Genomic DNA, 19,677 nt, shown 5'->3' on the forward strand with positions numbered 1-19,677 from the left:
TTAAACTCTATTGGCCTTCTCTTATTGAACCTGATATATTTTTAGCTCATCTCATTTGGAACTTGGGAGTCTGTATGACGTTCCCATGCTCACATGGAGTCTGTATGACGTCCCCATGCTCACATGGAGAAACCTTGACATGTGCTATCCCATCCACTGTTTATCATCACTATTATATTTTCACGAGCATCCTAATACTATTACCATGTGTGTTTTCCTGCTGATTATTTCTTTGGGACAAGGTCTCGCCACCCAGCCTGGCCCGGCCCGGCCTGAGCTCACTGTACATCCTGAACTCTCAGTCTCCAGCCTTCACCTCTGCTACAGATGTGGGTGGCCACTGTCACTTACAGATGAGAAAAGTGACTCAGAGAATCACAGACCATAGACAGCCACTGGATGTAAGAACATGCTGTCGCCAAAGCCCATCCTTCCAATGCCACCTTTAGGAAACTTAGCATGTCCTCAGCACCCCAGATCCACACTCCCTAAGGGGGGCCCAGGCTTCCGTCTCTCTTAGACACATAGTGAAAGGAGATGTCGGTTCTCTGTCTCCAGTGAGAACCACTGTCACCTGTCACAACAGAGAGCAGAAATGCACAATGCAGGCACCAGCAGGCCATTAGATTCTAATTAGATCCGTTGCCTTCCAGGCTGAAGCCTCTCTCTTTGTTGGAGAGGGAGCTGAGCAGGCGTTAGAGAGAGGCTGGACAGCCCATTATCCCAGAAGAGGCTTCCTTCTTCCTAGACTCGGGGGCTGCTTGCGCTAAGAGGAAGTGGACTTCCCCATGGGTGTCTGGTCCTCTCCTGGCCCCCACTGTGCACATCAGCCCTGAGTCCCTGCTCCTGTGGCACCCTACAGTGACCTGCCCAGCTTCAGGGAGCTGGGGAGGGGGCTGGGGGCGAGGTTCCTGGGAGGAGCTGAGCTTTCTGAGGCTGCATGGGTCTCTATGGGTGTCCTGGGCTCTGTGGTTCCTCCTGGCCTACGGGCACATTTCCAGGTCCTGCTGTAGCCAAAGTGGCCTGTAGGAAGCTTGGCCAGTAGTATGAGAGCTTAACCAAAAGTTGTCTCCTCTGCCTTTGCTCAGACAGGTGCAGCAGCCCCCAGCCCATCCCAGGAAGACCAAGGACTCAGAGGTGCTGCCTGAGAGAGAGAGAGAGAGAGAGAGAGAGAGAGAGAGAGAGAGAGAGAGAGAGAGAGAGAGAGAGGCAGAACCGGGTGAGATCACCAGGAGACAGCCTCAGAGTCCGATTCCCATCACTGCCTTCCCAAGCTAACTACTACTCAGACGCTTGCACCGTTATCATGATCCGTGAAAGATCATAACAGCCCCCAAGATCCTTTGAGAAGGGCACAAGGAGTGGGTGGAGACAGACAGGAATGCCCAGTGCACTATGGCTGCATCTCCACTTGTAAACTCCAGGGGGCGCTCTTTTCCAGCTCCCAACAGTGCAGGGCGCCCCCTGTAGGTCTGCCGGCTGCCTCCGGAAATGGCTGTGTACTAAGGAGAATGCTGGCATTGGGCAACAGTATCAGCATCCCCTCTGGGGGCCCTCAGTTGACTAAGGCTACTTCTCTACGGAAAGGGAGATCTGTGCTAGCCCAGTGTCTGCTTCTAACTCCCTCCAAAGTCAGAGACGCCATTGTGCTCCTCAAAGGGCCACCACTGAGGTTGAGGAATGAGCAGGGGTTCCCAGCATCTGGCGGAACGAGGACGTCCCTGCAGAGATGGCCCCTTCATGAAAGTGAGGGCCTGAGTTCAGATCCCCAGCGCCTATGGGGAGAAAACCAGGGAGGCAGAACATCCCTGTGATCCCAGCACTGAGAAGTGGGCGCAGGAGCTTGACAGCCTTGGCCAGCTAGTCTAGCCCAAGTGGAATGGCCCAGATTCAATGAAAGGCATTGTTTCAAAATACATAAAAGTTGAAGAGAGATGGGTGAGGGTAGCAAAATTCACACACACCAGGGAAAATGATTCCTGCGTCGCATCCCTGTCACACAGCCTGGCTAAGTGTCGCAGCTGCAGGACTTCTCAGAGCCCTTAAAGCGGCTTCTGCAGGCCTCCAGCAAGAGACGTCCTGTTTTTTTACCCAATTTAACCTCAGAATGCCTTCACAGAGCTGGCAGCAGCTCCCAAGCACCGCCCGACACTGGTCTAGGAGATTCTGGTTCAGCTAGGAGAGGCCCCCACCATGGACACTGTGCCTGCAGTCACGTAGCTGCAAGGCTTGAATAGAGAGGGCAAAGGGGGAAAAGAGAGAAAAGGAAGTTGCAAGAGAAGATCCTGGGGCTGCAGAGTCTATGACTCAAATCTACCTGCAAAGGCGAGGTTTGAGGGGGCGGGAGGGAAGAGGGGGGAGGGAGGAGACAGCAGGCAAGTGCACAATGGCACAGCTATTGTCCCTGTGCACGGTGGGTTCACTCGCTATCAATTACCGTGACCTCCTGCATTTATTAATAACCGAGTTATTTCTCCTTCCGACAATAGCCGAGTTGTTCCTGATTACTCAACATTATGGGGCTTATTTATAACGCCAGAGCATCTGGCTCCCTCTGCCTCACACAGAGATTTACAATTCTGAAGCCTGGGAAGACGGAGGCCACCTGCAGACGAGAGATAAGCTCAAAGGCTGCTGCAAGAACAGGAGTCGGCTCCAGAGACAAAGTGGCTGGTTCAAATCCCACCTCCACCACCAATGTCCACCCCCTCACTCTTACAGAGCTTCCTGCTTCTTAGACATCCTACCCTGACACTGCCACCCCCAGGCAACACGCAGCCCCGCCCACCCATGTCACTCCCTCCTCTGGCTCTGCGGCTTGCACATCTGGACAAAGCCATCTAGAAACTTCTGCCGAGTCATACATGGCCCGGCAGGAATCAGCATCACGCCTACAGCTGGGGAGTGGGGCCAGTGCTTGCACCTCATGGTGTTCTGGAGGTCACCCTCCTATGAGCACTTTGGGTAGGGTGACTTACAGACCGACCCCGGTAGGCTTTGGTGCAGGACTTCTCAGATGCCCCATTGTGCCCTGTGCACTGAGAATTCACAAGAGAAAAGGAATAGACCTCAGGGAGGTTTCTCAAAAACCAACATAGCCAAGACTTCAGGGGGCAGTGGCTGCCAGGGACTCTTCATGGTGCTGGGGGGCAGTGGGACAAGCCAGAGGCCAGAGGTCCAAAGACAGCTGTGATATCTCAAACAAGAGACGTACGTCCCCTTTCTGGGCCTTGGCCTTTTTATCTGTAAAATGGGTTGGCTACTTTCCCACTAGGTCATTTAATAGTAAAGTTAGACCCTGGATGTAAAGCCAGCTAGCAGTGTCCCTGCACAGGGGACACAGCTGTGGAGCAGAACACGCAGGGGGTCCTCAGGCAGAAGATGCCACACAAAGCAGCATCAAGACAAGAGAAAAGAGAGACTAACAACAGAGCCACGACTGACCTGCCTGAGGCCCACTATGCTAGAAAAGGGACATGGATCTAACTGGGTCCAGTCCAGAACTCTTTCAACACAGCCACATGCTCTTTGTCACAGCAGGCCACATGGGCCACTCCACACACCCCTCTGAGACTACTTAGTCACTGCCATCATCATTATTACCATTATCATAACCATCATCATCACCATCATCATCATCACTATCACCATCATCATCACCATCATCATCATCACCATCACCATCACGATCAGTCGCCAGCACTGCTTTGTATGAGTGCAGAGCTGTTCAAGCAGCACTTAGCAGATGGTGACCACTAAGGGACATCAGCTCCCACTACTATTTAAAGAAACAGGGTATGAAGTGGAGGGACTTCCATGGCCCGCTGAACCCCTGAACCCCCGTGTTGCGGCCTCCAGTCACCCCCAAGGCCGGGAGCCCTGCCTTCTAGCCTCAGCCACTTCAGGGACTTCATTTTTCAGAAACTTCTAATTGTTTCCATCCCAGAGCAGCCATCCCTGCTTAATGAATGAATTCAATATGCTCAGAAAATGCAGAATAAATCCTTGCCTGTGGCCCAGAATAGGCCTGGTGCACATCTGCTGAGACAGAAGCCAAGCCACCAGCTGGGGCAGGGCGCACAGGAACAGCCTTGGCCTTGGGAAGCACGTGGGAAGAGGGGACGGGGAGGGGCTGGGTCTCAGGAGCACTGGGCCCAAGGACAGATTGATGGAGTGTCCACGGTGCCTAGTCACGTGCCCGCCCACAGCTGTCCATCTACCATGCCAGGGCAGGGGTCTATGTGGGAACTCAGACTCCAGGCCTCACATGGATAAAGAGAAAGATGTTCAAACGCTGCATACTTAAGTACCAGAGCACCCTCCCTGTATCTTTTTGGTTGAGCTGTCAGCCGGAGGCTGTTGCCTGCCTGCAACCCTTCTCCTCCTGTTCCCAGCATCACTGCACTTCCCACAGGCAATCTCTGTAGTCTGGAAAAATGGAGGCAGTGTCTCAGGGCAGCGGGGGGGGGCTGCCATCCTTGAGGGGGTGGGAAATAAAGGCGAGCGGGACTTCAGGGACGGTGCAGTGGGCAGGAGCACTTTTTGCTCTTGCAGAGGACCTGGGTTTGGTTCCCAGCATCCGAACATCTGACACGCTCTTCTGGACCCCAGGGCACCAGGCATGAGTGTGATTCAGGCATTCACACAGGCAAAACACGGGCACGCATAAAATAACCAAATGTAAAAAGAAATGTAAGACAAAGGAGGAGTGGGGGAGGGGGAGGGGGAGGGCAAAGGGGACTTCTGCCTTCATCTTGTGGACGTGACAGGCGCCGTGACCAAAAGCCACTCAGGAGAGGAGAAGGCACTGCTGGAGTCGCCCACTGTGTCCTGGGGCAGCAGGAGGCGGGGCATGAAGGAACTTTGCTGCATGGTACCGAATCCTCCGTAGTGTCTCTGTTTCTCATAGACACGAAGTGTGGGTGGGAACCACAGCCACAAAGCAGCAGAGAGAGGGGTGTCCTGGACAGAACAAGGAAGAGGCTACCTTGTGTCCATGCTAGCTCCTGTGCTCAGGGCCTCCCCAGCCTAGAGCAAATCCACCGACCTCCTCCACCCCCACATGGACTGACTTTTCTAGTGTCCAGCAAATGATGGGGTGTTGGGCCCTTGTCATTAGTGACAATGTGCGGTGAGCCTCCTGGAGCCCCAAATTATAGCCCCATTCATTCAGGGCCTGGCATCTTTATGATGGAGGCAGGGAGCTGGCTGTGGTCTTGTGCCTCGTTTCTTTCCCATCACCAGCCCCTCCTGGGCTTATATATGGTCTGACTGTGTCATATATTAGGCAACGGGTCAATGCTAAGCAGGCCGGTGAATTTAGTGAACGGCAAATAAATCCAGCATGCTTCTGGCCTTCACGGAGAAAAGAGGTCAAGCTGTAGTGGAAGCCACAGACATGAGCATCTCTCATCCCGGCTGCGTGGCAGGATTCTATTTGCCGTGGGCCTCTCTGCAGAGCCGCTAGGGTCAGCGGGCACAGAGACACACGGCTCCACTGTCTGTGGAGAGCGGTAGGAGCGCATGGAATGGGGAAGGAATGGAGACAGGCCCCAGTTCCCTCGGGGCAGAACTCCCAGTTGATGATAATCATGTCAGTATCAAGGAAACAGGCTTTTCAGTACGCTGACATGGGCGTTACTGTCCCATTTTACCGATGGCAGCGTCGAGTCCCCAAGGACAGAGCGTTGCCTCAGTCTGAAAGCTTCGCCTGGTGCTGGGAACTCAGGCCCTCATCAAGCCACTGTCATGTGTGTACATGTTCCTGTGTGCGTGCGTGTGCGTGTGTGCATGTGGAGGTCAGAGATCAGCACCGGGCATTCTCTCCAGTCTCTCTCTGTCTTGTTCACAGGGGCGGAGTCCCTCACTGAACCTGGAGAGCAGTGTTAGAGCTAGACAGCCACTGTGCCAGCTCATGTGGGTGCCAGGCCTCCAAGCTCAGGTCCGCACGCTCGCCCAACCGAGCCGCCCCACAACCCCAGCTCATTTCGCCGGGAGGAAACGGAGGCAGAGCCCCCCTGCCACAGCACGCTCAGCAGTCAGGCCACATTTGCAAATGTTCTTGAGACGTCTCAGATCATCAGCCCATTCCGTCACAAAGCCCCCATCCAGCCACCAGACCCCGCGTCTCCCCACCCAGCCCAAGCTGGTTTCAAGGCTCCCAAAGCATCCTGAGGAGGCACAGGCAGGATCCCTGATTAATGAAAATGAGCCTAATATATTTCAGAGTGATCTGTTATGACACAAGGCAGAGGCGTTTACACACGACTGTGGATTTTTAATAGCTGATTCTAGAACAACCCATTATGAAATCTTCCAAAGCAGAAAAATACAGTAAATCATGGGGCAGGGCTTCCAGGCAAACTGACACAAACTCTCCGTAAAATAATGTATTGGGTGGGTAAGGGGGGGGAGGCGGTGGGAATTACCGCCATACCATGAGTTAATAAAATATTTATAGACATGGATTTCCCTCTTATCATCCTTGGCGTGTCCGTTCGAGGGAGCTTCTGAAAGCACATTGGAGGCAGGGGACGCCCACCTGTCCCTAGAGGAGAGGGACTTGAGCTGACACCTTCTTTACCATGCAGGTTGACTGCAGTCTAGCCCAGTTGGAGGCAAAGAGCCTGTCTGGTTGACCCGGGGAGGTGGGACCAGATGTGTGCTCGACTGGTCCTCTGCCTTCTCCTCCTCGCCCACCACCTCCTTCTCTTCCAGCTGAACCTCCACCGCCAGACAGCCCTTCCCACTGAGTGCAGTTGGAGCTGTCAATTAAGGAGTCCTAGCCTATCAGAGTTGGTCACATGAGAAGCTCTAGCCTCTTCCTTCTTTCTAACTCCTGGATGTGGCCCCCTCTGCCTTGACTGCCCTTGAGGCAAGATCTTCTGTGGTCACCCAAGGACCAGTGTTCTTAGAAACTATAGAAAAGGACGTGAGAACCCAGAAGGAAATACATATGATGGCAGAAACGGGGTTAAGGTGGCATTGCCCTGGGAATAAAGGCCAGAGCCACAGACTGGAGAGGGAAGTGATTCCGTGAGATTTCACGGGTTGTGACTGCACATGACCTGCTGCAGGCACCTGGCACCCAGCATTGACAGAGGAGAGGCTGGGCATTTGTCACAGTGCCACGGCAGCGAGAGAAACAAGAAGCCACCGGGACAGTCCGAGCACAGATGTGTAAGTAGGCAAACACCTGTTGTAAAGTGTTCACAACAGGGCAGCAACTCCAGAGCGTCAGCAGTGTGGGGAAACGGCTGGGGAGGGCAAAGACACAACCAGCAAGCTGTCGATCACAGCCGGCGGCAGGGATGACTGTGGAGCCCAGCATGCATGGTAGGGACAGACATCCTTCGCATGGGCAACCTCCGCCCGGAGCCTGAGACCGCTCTGACCAGCAGATGCCACTGCTAACTTAAAGTTACCGGGAGATGACTCAGTGTGCAAAGTCCCTGCTGCACAAACACAAGGTCCTGAGTTCAGTACCTGGCATTCAGGTGCACACGCCAACACGCCAGGCTAGGCATGGTGGCCTGACACTAACCCAGAGCTGGGAAGCAAAACCAGGGAGGTCTTTGGGACACGCCAGCCATCTACCCTGAACGGGCAGCTCCAGGCCAGTGAGAGGCCCTGTCTGAAAATCGAATGTGAAGAGCACCTGAGGAAGCAGTCCTATGGCTTCTGTCACACACACACACACACACACACACACACACCACATGCATACACATATATGCACTCAAACATATACACACAGCACATACACATACAAGTGCATGTACATACACCACACCACATACACAAACACACCAAATACACATAAACACACACACATACACCACATACATACACATACATGCATACAAACATATATACATACACCATATATATATATATATATATATATCACGCCGCACACACCACATACACATGCACACGCATATGCACACAAAGATATGCACAAACCACATACATACACAAGCACACACACACTATATGCACAACATACATGCACACAAAATACAACACACACACACACACACACACACACGTGCTCTCACGCACTTACATACGATTCTAAATTCAATTCCTTAGCCATGGGCTACATTTCCAGTGTTCTTTGTCCCTGTGTGGCTGGTGACCACTGTGACAGAGAGTGGAGATGACAGGGTCTCCATCAGTGTGACAGGTTCTTAGGGGCAGCAGTAGCTGGAAAGTCTGTCACTGGGGAACCCTGAGACAGGAATGGTGGTGGCGTCTGTCTCCAGCTTTCTGAGAGAAAGGCCACATCAGACGACAGGAGGGACGGACCATACCTTTGCACGCCCCTGCTGCACCCAGGTGGTAGATGGCTGCCAGCACCCGCCAAATGGCTCGCTGCTCGCCCTCAGAGATGCCCAGCAGCTCCATGGCGGCCCGGAGCTCGGAAAACGCAGCCGCCGCCCTCTGCTTATCTTCAGGCTAAGGGAAGAGGAGAAAACGGCTGTCACAGTGGAGAGACTGGAATTCACAGCTCAGAGCTGAGGTCAGTCTGCGGGGCACACAGTCGGTTTATGACTGCGGTAAATTACCCACGGTCAAGCGGGGCTCGGTTTGGCAGCCACAGTCAGACTTCTGGGAAGGTTGTAAAAGTCATTTGTGTCCGGTTTGGGGTTCGGGGTGGGTTTTATTCATTCTGGAAGGATTTATCGAGGCTCCGATTTGCAGTGAGCTCTGGTCTGGATGCCAAGATAATGGAGCCCGAGCTCAACCCCAACCCTGGAGCCTCTCAAGGCAGAGAGAACGGGACACAAGCAATGGTGTGTGAGAAACAGGATGCATGGCGGGTCCCAGGCCTGAGCAGGGCCACAGGAGATCACAGAGAGGAGCAGAAACTGGGGCAGGAGCTTGAAAGGTAGATGCGGGGAACTGACCAAGTGAACGGAACAGAGGGCCCCCGCACTTGAGGAAGGAGATAACACCAGTGGCTGACCAGACCAGGGCCCCGAATTGGTGATTAGCGGAGGTGGGTGATGACACAAAGAAGGACGGCAGACAAGGCCTGAGACGGTCCGTGGTCTGCCACGAAAGCCACAGACGCAATTCTGAGGAGCCAAAGTTTGCAGCTGAGCCGAGTAAGCCCTGAGACCTGACCCCACTTCCATTTCTGGACCCACAGCAGATATCACTAATCAATCAAGATCCCACAGCAAGTCAGTGGACCCAGATACATTCCAGGACGCCACCTTTTGCCACCAAACCCCATGACCTACCTCGGGAGCGAAACTTGTTTGCCGCCCCCTGTGGGACGAAGGGAAGTTGCCAGAGAATCTAAAGCAGGAAGGAATGGCCCAATGAGGTGTTTAAGGGTTATTGAGCTTCAAGCGTCATTTTCTGTCAGATTTATGGTTTTAATTATTATTTTGACTGAATATTAAAATTAATCTGAAAGTAGTCCTGTGTGAGAGACATCTGGCCAAGGACACACACACCCAAGAAGCCTGAAAGACGAAGAGAAATTGAGGCGGGAACAGGAACCCTTTTGCCAGTAACCTGCCACAGCTCATAATGACAGACCAATCTGAACCCGACCCAAGTAAAGAATTTGGCTGACACAGGGCAGGGCAGCCTGTTAGACCTGACAGGTCCTGGATTTTTGTAGAGTCCCGTGCCCAGAGAGGGCATGACAGCTGCCAAAGGTCACACAGCAAATTAACTGCAGACAAAACCAGAGGCTTCCCTGAGTCCTTGCCTTTCCTTTCTACTCCAGCCACAGCAGATAACTAAGAGGCATGAAAGGATCCTCGCCCAGTCGGAATGGCATCAAAGCAGGTGGAAGTGTTTTAGTTAACAGCAGAAGCATGTCCCAGCGCTCTGTCACACTTCTGGGCCACCACAGAACCACAAAGTCCCTAGCAACCAGGGGCTCAGCCTAGCAACCGCAGCTGCTCCTCCACAGCAGACAGGGAAGGGAGGGTTCTCCCAACAAGCGCCCGGTTATTTATGAGATTTCAAAGTGGCGGGGAAAGGGCGCACAGAGGACAAGATTCGCGATTACCACGGCTCCCGACGCCAGCAAGGAGCACTTGATATTGAATAACAGGTAGAACCCTTCACCCAGCACTTAGCTGTCGTGAGAGGGTAGGGAGACTCCCAGAAAGGCTCTCTCCTCTCTCCTCTGCACCCCATGTCTCTTTGGGAGCAGAGAACATGAGTTAGCAGGGAGATGCATTCCTGTCAAATGTGATGAGGCTCAGGAGGATGGATGGATGGATAGAGAGCCCATGGGTTTTGTTTGTTTTTTCCAAAGTAACAGCGCAATGCCCTGAATGGATCTGCTTTTGGACACAAACAGTGAAAACAAATAAATCAGATGAATGGATACATCCTGGGTACCAGGAGAGAGGGCTAAGCAGGAAGTGGTGAATCGGAGCTCAGGGCAGGAGTACTACACAGCAAGGAAAAAGAACGTGCCAATGACATATCCACTCGTGTGTGTGTGTGCGTGCGTGTGTGTGTGTGTGCGTGTGTGTGTGTGTGTGTGTGTGTGCATGTGCGTGTGTGCATGGCTTCCAAACCAAACTGAGTCAAAGTCGTGTCCAAAGGGTTGCTCTGCCGCCAGTTTTGAAACGTCTGAGACGGGGTAACTAATGAGAATGCGTGCCTTCCCGCGGGATGGCTGTCTGGGAAATCCCGAGTGCAGCACTGCATCTGGTGTAACCCCAGGCTGCAGGCTGACCTGACAGAGCCGTCGCATAGAAGGACGGGGAAAGCTGCCTAGCTCAGAGCATCCTGCTCTTCATGTAAAGCTGCCTGCGCCATCATGGGAGCCCACACTTCACTGAATGCTGGCCACCTCCCAAAGTCCCCACTTTAGGGGCTAAGCCTCCAACACTCCATGTATGTTCGCATCACAGCAAGCACACAGTGTGTCCGCTTTGTGTGACACTCGGTCAGGGCACAGCAGTTACAGGAGGGCTTAGCAGGATGCTTGGGCTACAGATATGTGTGGGACGTGAGATGTATAGATACACATGTATGTGTGCATGTGTCTATAGTGGGTGTGGCATGTCTATGGCATGTGTGTGTCTGTGGTGTGTGTATGCATGTCTGTAGTGTGTGTGATGTCTGTGATGTGTATGTATGTGTGCAGGTCTGGCATGTGTGTGCATGCCTATAGCATATGTAACATGTCTATGGCATGTGTATTGTGTCTGGTGTGTGTATGCATATCTACAGCATGTGTGGCATGTCTATGGTGTGTGTGTGTCTGGTGTGTGTGTTCATGTCTACAGCATGTGTGGCATGTCTATGGTGTGTGTGTGTGTCTAATGTGTGCATCATCTGCAGCGTGTGTGGTCTGTGTGCCATGGTCATGTGCTCAGCAGCTCGCTTGGAGTAGAAGTCACAGGAGCCACTTCCCTTCTCTGGCTGCCTTACCCACACGGCCACACTCCAGACCCTCAGACCCCCAGGGCTGCCGACGGTACTGGCTCACTTGCTGTCCTGCATACCAACTCTGGGGGTGGGGGAAACTGAGGCACAGAGGAGGGCAACAAGTCATAATAAAATAGAACCACAGCCCAGAATGGCGGCCAATTGAAAACACTAACGTGCACCTCTCTGGCTCTTCCACTGATCATAGCTGACCTTTGGAGCGGGGGACATGGACCCCGAACCACTGGGGGGGGGGCGCGGGGCTGCCATCCACCCACAGGATCATCGCCACAGCAGACGAGACACTGCCTCACCTGACGGATTTTACTTCGTGTTACACGTATATCTGTGACTTTTTATCTATCTATGTAACACCTAAGGACCACACGTGCAGGGACCACACACAGTGTCCCTGTGGTTCGTGGACTTTTGTGTCAGCGCCCAGCGGCGCTGCTGGGTCACATGAGCCGTCATTCCTGAGGAACCTCCACGCTGGCCTTCCATGGTGACTGGGACCCCTTCGCCAGTGTCGGTTCCCTTGGCAACTGGAGTCCCACTGAGGAAGTCTATCTCACAGCTTGGCCTGTCCTCCCCCAGCAGCTCCAGAGCGGGGAGGCTCAGGCCCGGGGCCTGGGGTTCATTTGAAGCTGATTATTGAGGGTGACGCGTGGGCTTCACTCTGAGCTCCAGCACTATTTGTTGAAGGCGCTGTCTTTTCCCCGGTGTGGACTTCTGGTTGTGGGTACACAGTCTCGTGTCTGGGTCCTCGATTGTATCCCACTGATCAATATGTCTGTCCTGTGTCTGTCCTGTGTCTATCCTGTGTTTATCCTGTGTCTGCCCTGTGTCTGTCCCATGTCTGCCCTGTGTCTGTCCCATGTCTGCCCCGTGTCTCTCCCATGTTTGCTCCATGTCTGCCCCGTGTCTCTCCCGTGTCTGCCCCATGTCTCTCCCGTGTCTGCCCCGTGTCTCTCCCGTGTCTGCCCCATGTCTCTCCCGTGTCTGCCCCGTGTCTCTCTGTGTCTTTCCCATGTCTGCCCGTGTCTGCCCCGTGTCTATCCTGTGTTTATCCTGTGTCTGCCCCGTGTCTGTCCCGTGTCTCTCCCGTGTCTGCCCCGTGTCTGCCCCATGTCTGTCCCATGTCTGCCCCATGTCTGTCCCATGTCTGCCCCATGTCTATCCCGTGTCTGCCCTGTGTCTATCCCGTGTCTCTCCTGTGTCTGCCCCATGTCTATCCTGTGTTTATTCCGTATCTCTCCGTGTCTGTCCCGTGTCTCTCCATGTCTGCCCCGTGTCTCTCCGTGTCCACCCATGGTGCTTTCACTTCTCAGTCTCTGCGGGTTAACTAGAAATCAGATGTGGCGACGCCTCCCCAGTCTTGCTTTTGCTAGGATCACTTTAGCCGCCCCAGGTCTCTCTTCTGCTTCTATGTGGGTTTCAAGGTTGTTTCTCTAAGCCCATGAGGAATGGCATCGGAACCGGGGTGGGGATGCTGGGTCTGTAGGTGGCCTTGGTAGGACAGCCACTTACACCACTAGTCCCGCCATGAGCGTGTGCGCTGTTTCCATCTTCTGGCGCCTTGTGTCTTCCCTTGGTGTTTTAAGTTTCCCAGAGGACTTGGATCCCCGGGTTGCGTTACTGCGTTTGCTGTGGCCACTGTGGGTGGGACTGGCTCCTTGATCTCTTTCCCTGACGTCTGTCTTTGGTGCACAGGAGGGCTGCGGCCCTGTGTGTGCTAAGTTTGCGCCCTGCCACTCTGCTGAGGTGTCTGTCAGCTGGCTCTGAGATTCCCGGTGGAGTGCTGAGGGTCACAGAATCAGGTCGCCTGCAGATAATGATACTGCGACCCCTTCCCTCTGTCTTCGTCGGCTCCTTGTCTTGTTCTTCATGTCTGTGGGAAGCTTTGGGTCCCCCCATGCATTTGTGCTGCCGAGACCCACTTCTACCCTCCCCGGCTCCTCAGGACTTTTATCCTGAAGGGGCGTCAGATTTTGTCAACAGCCTTTTCTGCATCTGCTGAGAGGGACTTGTGGCATGCGTCCTCGATTCCGTTTCCGTGATGTATTGTACACATTGATTTGCATGCGCTGAGCCATGCCCACACCGCTGGAATGAAGCCGGCATCCTGTGATGAATGGTCTTTCTAATGTGCTATTGGATTTAATTTGCAAGTGTTGAGGTTTGTATTTTTTTGTTTTGTTTTGTTTTACATCTATACTCAGAGAGGGACTAGTCTGGTCCATTCGTTTGTGTCATTGGTCTGGTTTGACTCCTCTCTACCTGGCGAACTCCTCCTCATCCGACAGAATCCCATGTCAGCCAGGCCCCATGTCCCTGGCTACGAAGCCTTCCCTGACGAGCCAAGCACCTCTTTCAGTCACCCTCCGGTGCTCACAGTCCTACTTCTCCCTCCATGCTCTTCTCTCGTAACCTCATTATCTCCCATGTCTCGCCCTGGCCTTTAACCCCAGCGTCATCACAGCTGAGTGAGGGCAAAGGCGGTCCGGAAAGCCAGATGCAGGTATTTGGAGACAGTCAGAGCCAGGGTTGAAGAGACATGCTCTCGGTCGGGTCTCTCCGAACACCCCTCCCTGTTCAGAGACAAGTCTCGCCTCTGCGTACCTCCACCAGGCCAGAGACTCTACAAAGGCAGTCCCTGCCTCTCCCGCATGACTGTCATTGACAACTACAGAGCCACAAGAAAGGAGACGGTGGGTCACGGGACCCTCCATCGCCTCCCAGCCTGGCCCCGGGACTGGGATGCGCCCTGGAGGTCGGCTGCTTACCTGGGACCACACACCCATGCCGAAGGCATTGCTGTCTGCCATCTGGTGCAGGTTCAGCTCGGTCCTGGAAGAGAGGATTGGAAGCGTGGGGTCAGTGCATGCCGGAAGCAGAGCGCAAGGAGTCACACTGCAGGGCCACACCCCACCCACCCCGGCTGCCCCAGGACACACCAGGCTGTACCTGTCTTCCATCACTATTTGTATCAGGGCCTCCCTCCCTAATTACCCCATGCTCCAACCTCACACACTCTCCTGAGAGAGAGACTAGGGTTCAGAGTGGATGAAATGTGAGCAGCGTCCCTCTGCCCTCATGCACAGCCCAGGTAATGGGGTCCTCAGCGCCCCGTAACCCAGCCTCTCAGTCTGGCTGGAGCTTCATCCTGCTGCCTCAGATAACTGGCCTGTCTCACCTGAGATCTACATCCAGCCCAGCTAGCAGCTGAGAGAAAACTTCAAAGTTGCCTTCGCCTTGTGGCTGCCGAGCCACACGGCTATTCTCCAGAAGCATTGTCTGCCAGGATGAGATGGGCAGCGTGAGTGTCTTGGTCCCCAAAGACCCCACCAGAGTGCCCTGCCCCCACACTCCCTGAGGCCCTCACCACAGGGATGACCTCATCACAAGTCCAGAACCCCACAGCTTTGCAATCCTCCAGCTTCCATGAAAGGCAAGGCAGCCACCCTCACTGAAGCCTGCTGGCCTCTACCCACAGGTGCCAGCAGTGGGTGCTGAGGAGCCAGCTCTCCCTGAGCTGGCCTGTCGCCAGGTGCTGTGTGGCCATCCCCTCTAACACCCCATTTTGTTTTCTGTTCGACTGAAATGTTGGAGAGGCAGACAGGCCACACGTCTGGCACACAGAGGCAGGCTTCAGTGTGGATCTAGCTGCTTTCCACATCCTGGGGTGCTGAGCCTCTTAGGGCCCTTGTCCCTGAGGAGCTGCAGGCATTCAGACACACCCCAGGGTCCTGACTAGAGATGTGGGTGCAGCCACCACACTTTAAGGAGCCCTTGCCCATCCCCAAGCCTCACCTGGAACTGAGCAGCTGTGACACGGCCCGTGGCATTGAAGTCCAAGGATGTCACCATCACAAAGCGGGTTGCCCTACGACTGTGGCCAGTGGACACAGAGCCAAAGGCCCGGAGGACAGTGAAGGCGGCCTGGAGCTTCTCCACTGTTGGGAGGAACACAAACCATGAGTGTCACGTGTGCCTCAAGAAGGTCTCAAGTTCCAGAGTCACGGGTAGGACAGAGACAATCTGAGTGACAGGGTCAGGGTGTCCAGGGTCCTCCTAAGTCCTTATTAACACCTGAAGGCCAGCAGAGGGACTGGGAATCCCGGAATCTCCCCATGGGTATTCTGACTACCCACAATGCCCTGCTTGCTGTAATACCAGCCCCTCCTGTCTCCCACATCCTTGTACACAGCAGAACCAATCTGAGAGAGTTTGGGCCGACCCCACCCTCATCCCCAGCCCAATAGCTAAGTGCTAGAGCCTCCACCGAAGGGGCCGCAGGCAGGGCACCCACGAGAGGCCCAAGGGGACTCTGCTCTGCAAGGTGGTGCCCTCTCTACACTTCAGGCGGCCCGTCGCTGGAGGCTGGGGGTGCAACAGTGTGACCCTGACACGGCCCCGAATCATCCAACTGATTTAACCCTTCCTGGTTCTTGGAAAACACCTGTGAGCTGCAGTGGTGGTGGTGGACGCACAGTCGCGGCTATCAGAGCACAGCGCTGTGTGGGTGAGCAGACAGCATTCTGGGAGGAGGTGAAGATGTTGATGTTTGTTTATAAAGCACACAGGTGCATGCACACACACACCCACACACATGCACACACATGCACTCATGCACACATACACACAAGCTCATGTTTGTCCTCTCCAGATAAACTGTGTGTGTGTGTGTGGGTGTGTGGCTTAGCTGAAGCATTGGGCTTTCATGCCTGGGGCATGATGAGGTGAGAAATGTCTATGATAGTTTCGTGGGGACATTAAAAAGCATGATTGTGAACCCTGGCCCAGGGTAATATCAGCTCTTGGACCAGCATGTTCTGTGACCTTGGGCAAGCGAATTAACCTCTCTGATTCCCAATGCCTTTATTTATAAAATTCAAATAATAATAGCCTGATGGGAGATGACATTCTGTAAATATGTTTCTCTTATTGGTTAATGTATAAGGCACTGTTGGCCAATAGGAAAGCAAGATAGGCGGGACTAAGAGACAAGGAGGAGAGAGGAAGTAGTAGGGGGTAGATCCAAGATGGAGGACGGAGAGAAAAGAACACCAGCCCCTTTCTCCGGTAAGATGAGACCACGTGAAAATACTTAGATTAATAGAAATGGGTTAATACTTAAGACAGAGCTAGCCGATAAGAAAATAGTAACTGGCCAACAGCATTATATCTACTACAGCGCCTCAGTATGTTATTTGGGGCTGGCATGGTGGTGGGACCAGACCTGTAGGAAAAACTACTCATGACAATAGCCACCTCCCAGTTCTGTTCAAAACCACAGAGCTCTTGTGCTTATAGGAGAGCCTAGCTCAGGGTCCCTGGAGGCGCCCACACTGATGGCTGTGACCACTGTTGTTGCTAACTGATGGTCTCAAGGCCCACTGCAACCCTCCAGTGTACTCATGCCTTTGCTTCTGGGATCCTCTGTACCTCAGGAGGCTGTGCACTGCTCAAGGACACACACTCCTGAGGGACTGTCAATCTGTCCCGTGCGATGGCTCCCAGCAGGTGGCAGCCAAACTTCTGCTTCTCATTGTCCCAGCTATGATGGCTGCAGAGGCCACCACTGTCATAACAGAGGCGGACCGTTATCCTGGCAGTGTATATATGACTGACGTACCATGGAGCAGCGGCTTCTCGGGTCAGGGCCCTCACCTATCTGTGCTCAGTGAACGGCAGCTGAACAGGACTGAAGAGACACCTAGGACAGCCCTACACGAGCCACTCAGAACCCCCCAAACCCTCTCCTCCACATTCCCACCCACCTGTCACCAGGAAACCACCATACCTGACACCCTGCCGTCCACGCTGCCGGCCATGCCTGCCAGGTGCTCCAGCAGCTGCTCGCAGCAGGTGGTCTTCCCAGCCCCACTCCGGCCCAGCGCCACAACGCTCTGGTCTCTTCTCTGGCTCAGCAGTGCCCAGTAGGCCCGCCGGGCCAAGGATGTGACATGGGCGGGCAGACCATCCCGGTGGCCTCGGGGTACCTGCTGGAAGAAGACAGGCATCAACCCTCCTGCCAGCCTGCAAGTGTCAACCACCGCTGGCTTACCAGGGAGTCCTGGGAAACCTACGAGCTCATTCAAGTCTCCACCCAGAAGGGTTCCACTGCGTTTGCTAGTCAAGCCATTGGGAGGGATCTGCCTAAGTGAGGTAGCTGGAAAAACGGACACAATTTATTGCAAATACTGAGCATGGAAATGGACCACCAATTTGCCATGTCTGCCATGAAAACTGAGCCATCTCCCTGGCCAAGAAACCAGTTCTGAGCAGTCACTGCTGGATTCTGAAGGAGACGTGGAACAGGGAAGACCCTCGGACAACACATATGGGTGCTGGGTGATGCTGTCACTGCAGAGTGTGGGCTGGAGCTTCCTCCGCAGAAATGGGAGCATTTGCCCTGCAGCCCACACCCCTGCTCCAGGTATGTGTCCAAGAGAAAGGAAGATGTGTTCTCAGAGACCCTCACGCCACAGGTCACACCAACATAACAGCATCCTGGGCCTCAGTTCCAGAGCATCCTCCAGCGAGTGTGTGGTGTGTGGAGACCCCAGCCATCCCAGGGTTTGTATCCCAAGTCCCAGAAAACACCTCAAACTGAGGAAAACGGGTACAGTACGCGTAAGCCACCAAAATGAAACCCTAAGCCACAAATGAAAGGAGCAGACGGCAGGGAATGCCTTGGAAGCCAGCTCCTTTGGATACGGACAAGGCAAAGCTACAGGGTCAGAAAGCAGATCTAGGTGCTGTGCGGGATCTTGGTGGGTGAGGCCGATCACAGAGAGCCCAGAGTCCTGTCCTGCAGAGGACTGTGGCAGCCACAGGAAAGTGTCACAGAGAAGTCGGGATTGAACTGGATACAAGCTGGGCTTCATCAAACCCGGTGTTAAAGAGACAGAGAGCTGGATACCGAGGCGCAAGCCTGTGGCTGCAGCTACTCCAGAGGCTGAGGCAGGAGGTTTGCAAATGCAGGGCCAGCCTGGACTACAGAGGAGTTCATAGCCAGCCTGGACAAGCCAGGGAGACCACCTCAGATTTTTAAAACAGAGGGCCCCAGGTGTGACTCAACGGAACAGCACTTGCCTAGGAAGTGAGAGACCCTGGGTTCCATCCCCAGTACTCTTAAACTTAAAGAGACAGACAGAAAGACAGGCAGAAAGACAGACACACTGCATGCACTCTGATGCATAAAGTTATTCCAAATCCCCAGAACAGCCTGGAGGCTGATGACCAGAGGGAACACCAGAGTGGAGCTGGATCCCAGAGGCGGTGAGAAGCCTCCTCCATGCCGCCCAGTGTCAAGAAAAAGGAGGCTGTCCAAGCAACTTGGTTTTGTCCTGTGACCCTGATGGTGTCTACAGAGAACTACCCTGGTAGACAGAAGAAGCTGAGGAGGCCCAGGCCTGTGGGAGACCTAGAGTGCATGCCCAGAAGGCCCCTCCTCGTAGCTCAGACCTTTAGCTGGTGCCTGCTTCCCTCCCTCGAAGCCCATGGAGCAAGCAGGGTCCCTGCTCCCCAGAGCCCAACAACCACCAACAAACAGCTGCCTGGACAGGGCTTGGAGGGCACAGGTGCGTGTGGTCCAGGCCTCTCCACCAGGTGGCGCCATGAGCCTTTGCTTTCATACCTAATCCCGACCCAAAAAATAAATGCCCCTTTTCTCCACGTAACAGATAATAAATAAATACCAGTGTAAACGTGGCTTCTGTCTCACACCAGTGTGGGTGTGTGGAACTTATGAGAGTCCAGCACGTGCTAGGAGCTCAAAGGAGCCGCATCCCGGCCTTTGCTGCAGCTCCTCTGCTTGCTCATCCGGCTTTCCTGGTGTGTGTTACAGCTAGTGTGTTTACGGTCACCGGACTTCAGACCAGAGCTCACCTTTCCCCTCGAGGGAGCCCCAGATTCTCATCTTGAGCAGAGCTGAGGGTATCCCCAGGTTACCAGCACTCCGTCCTCCCCTCCAATGCCCAGGAGAGGAGACTTATGCCTGTCCCCGTCCCCCACCTCACCTTTCCTGAAGAAGGCACTTGGGTCTTCTGGGGCTGCAGGGCGATCAGATCAGGGCCTGAACGGGTATGGGGCAGCTGAGCCCGGTAGCGCTGCAGAATCGTGTTCAGGACGCTTGACTCGTTGACGAAGACCAGAGAAGCCAGGTCCTCGGCCTGATCCAGCTCAGAGGGGTTGGCCTGCACACATCACATAGGATCTCTCCTCTGGCTTCCTCAACCAATGCCCCCCACACAC

General features: G+C 54.1%; 1 protein-coding gene across 1 annotated transcript in view; it reads right to left on the reverse strand.

Moving 5' to 3' along the window:
- Window positions 1-19,677, reverse strand: part of Myo18b (myosin XVIIIB) — a 189,161-nt gene that overhangs the window by 142,244 nt on the left and 27,240 nt on the right. The window contains exons 12-17 of the mRNA XM_051176362.1: window positions 19,443-19,619; window positions 17,222-17,420; window positions 15,229-15,371; window positions 14,612-14,712; window positions 14,202-14,265; window positions 8,316-8,460 (exon numbers count right to left, since the gene is read on the reverse strand). Coding sequence (XP_051032319.1) covers window positions 8,316-8,460; window positions 14,202-14,265; window positions 14,612-14,712; window positions 15,229-15,371; window positions 17,222-17,420; window positions 19,443-19,619 — 829 coding nt within the window. The remainder of the gene's footprint in view (window positions 1-8,315; window positions 8,461-14,201; window positions 14,266-14,611; window positions 14,713-15,228; window positions 15,372-17,221; window positions 17,421-19,442; window positions 19,620-19,677) is intronic.

Source organism: Phodopus roborovskii, unplaced genomic scaffold (genome assembly GCF_943737965.1).
Source record: "Phodopus roborovskii unplaced genomic scaffold, PHOROB, whole genome shotgun sequence".
Taxonomy (NCBI): domain Eukaryota; kingdom Metazoa; phylum Chordata; class Mammalia; order Rodentia; family Cricetidae; genus Phodopus; species Phodopus roborovskii.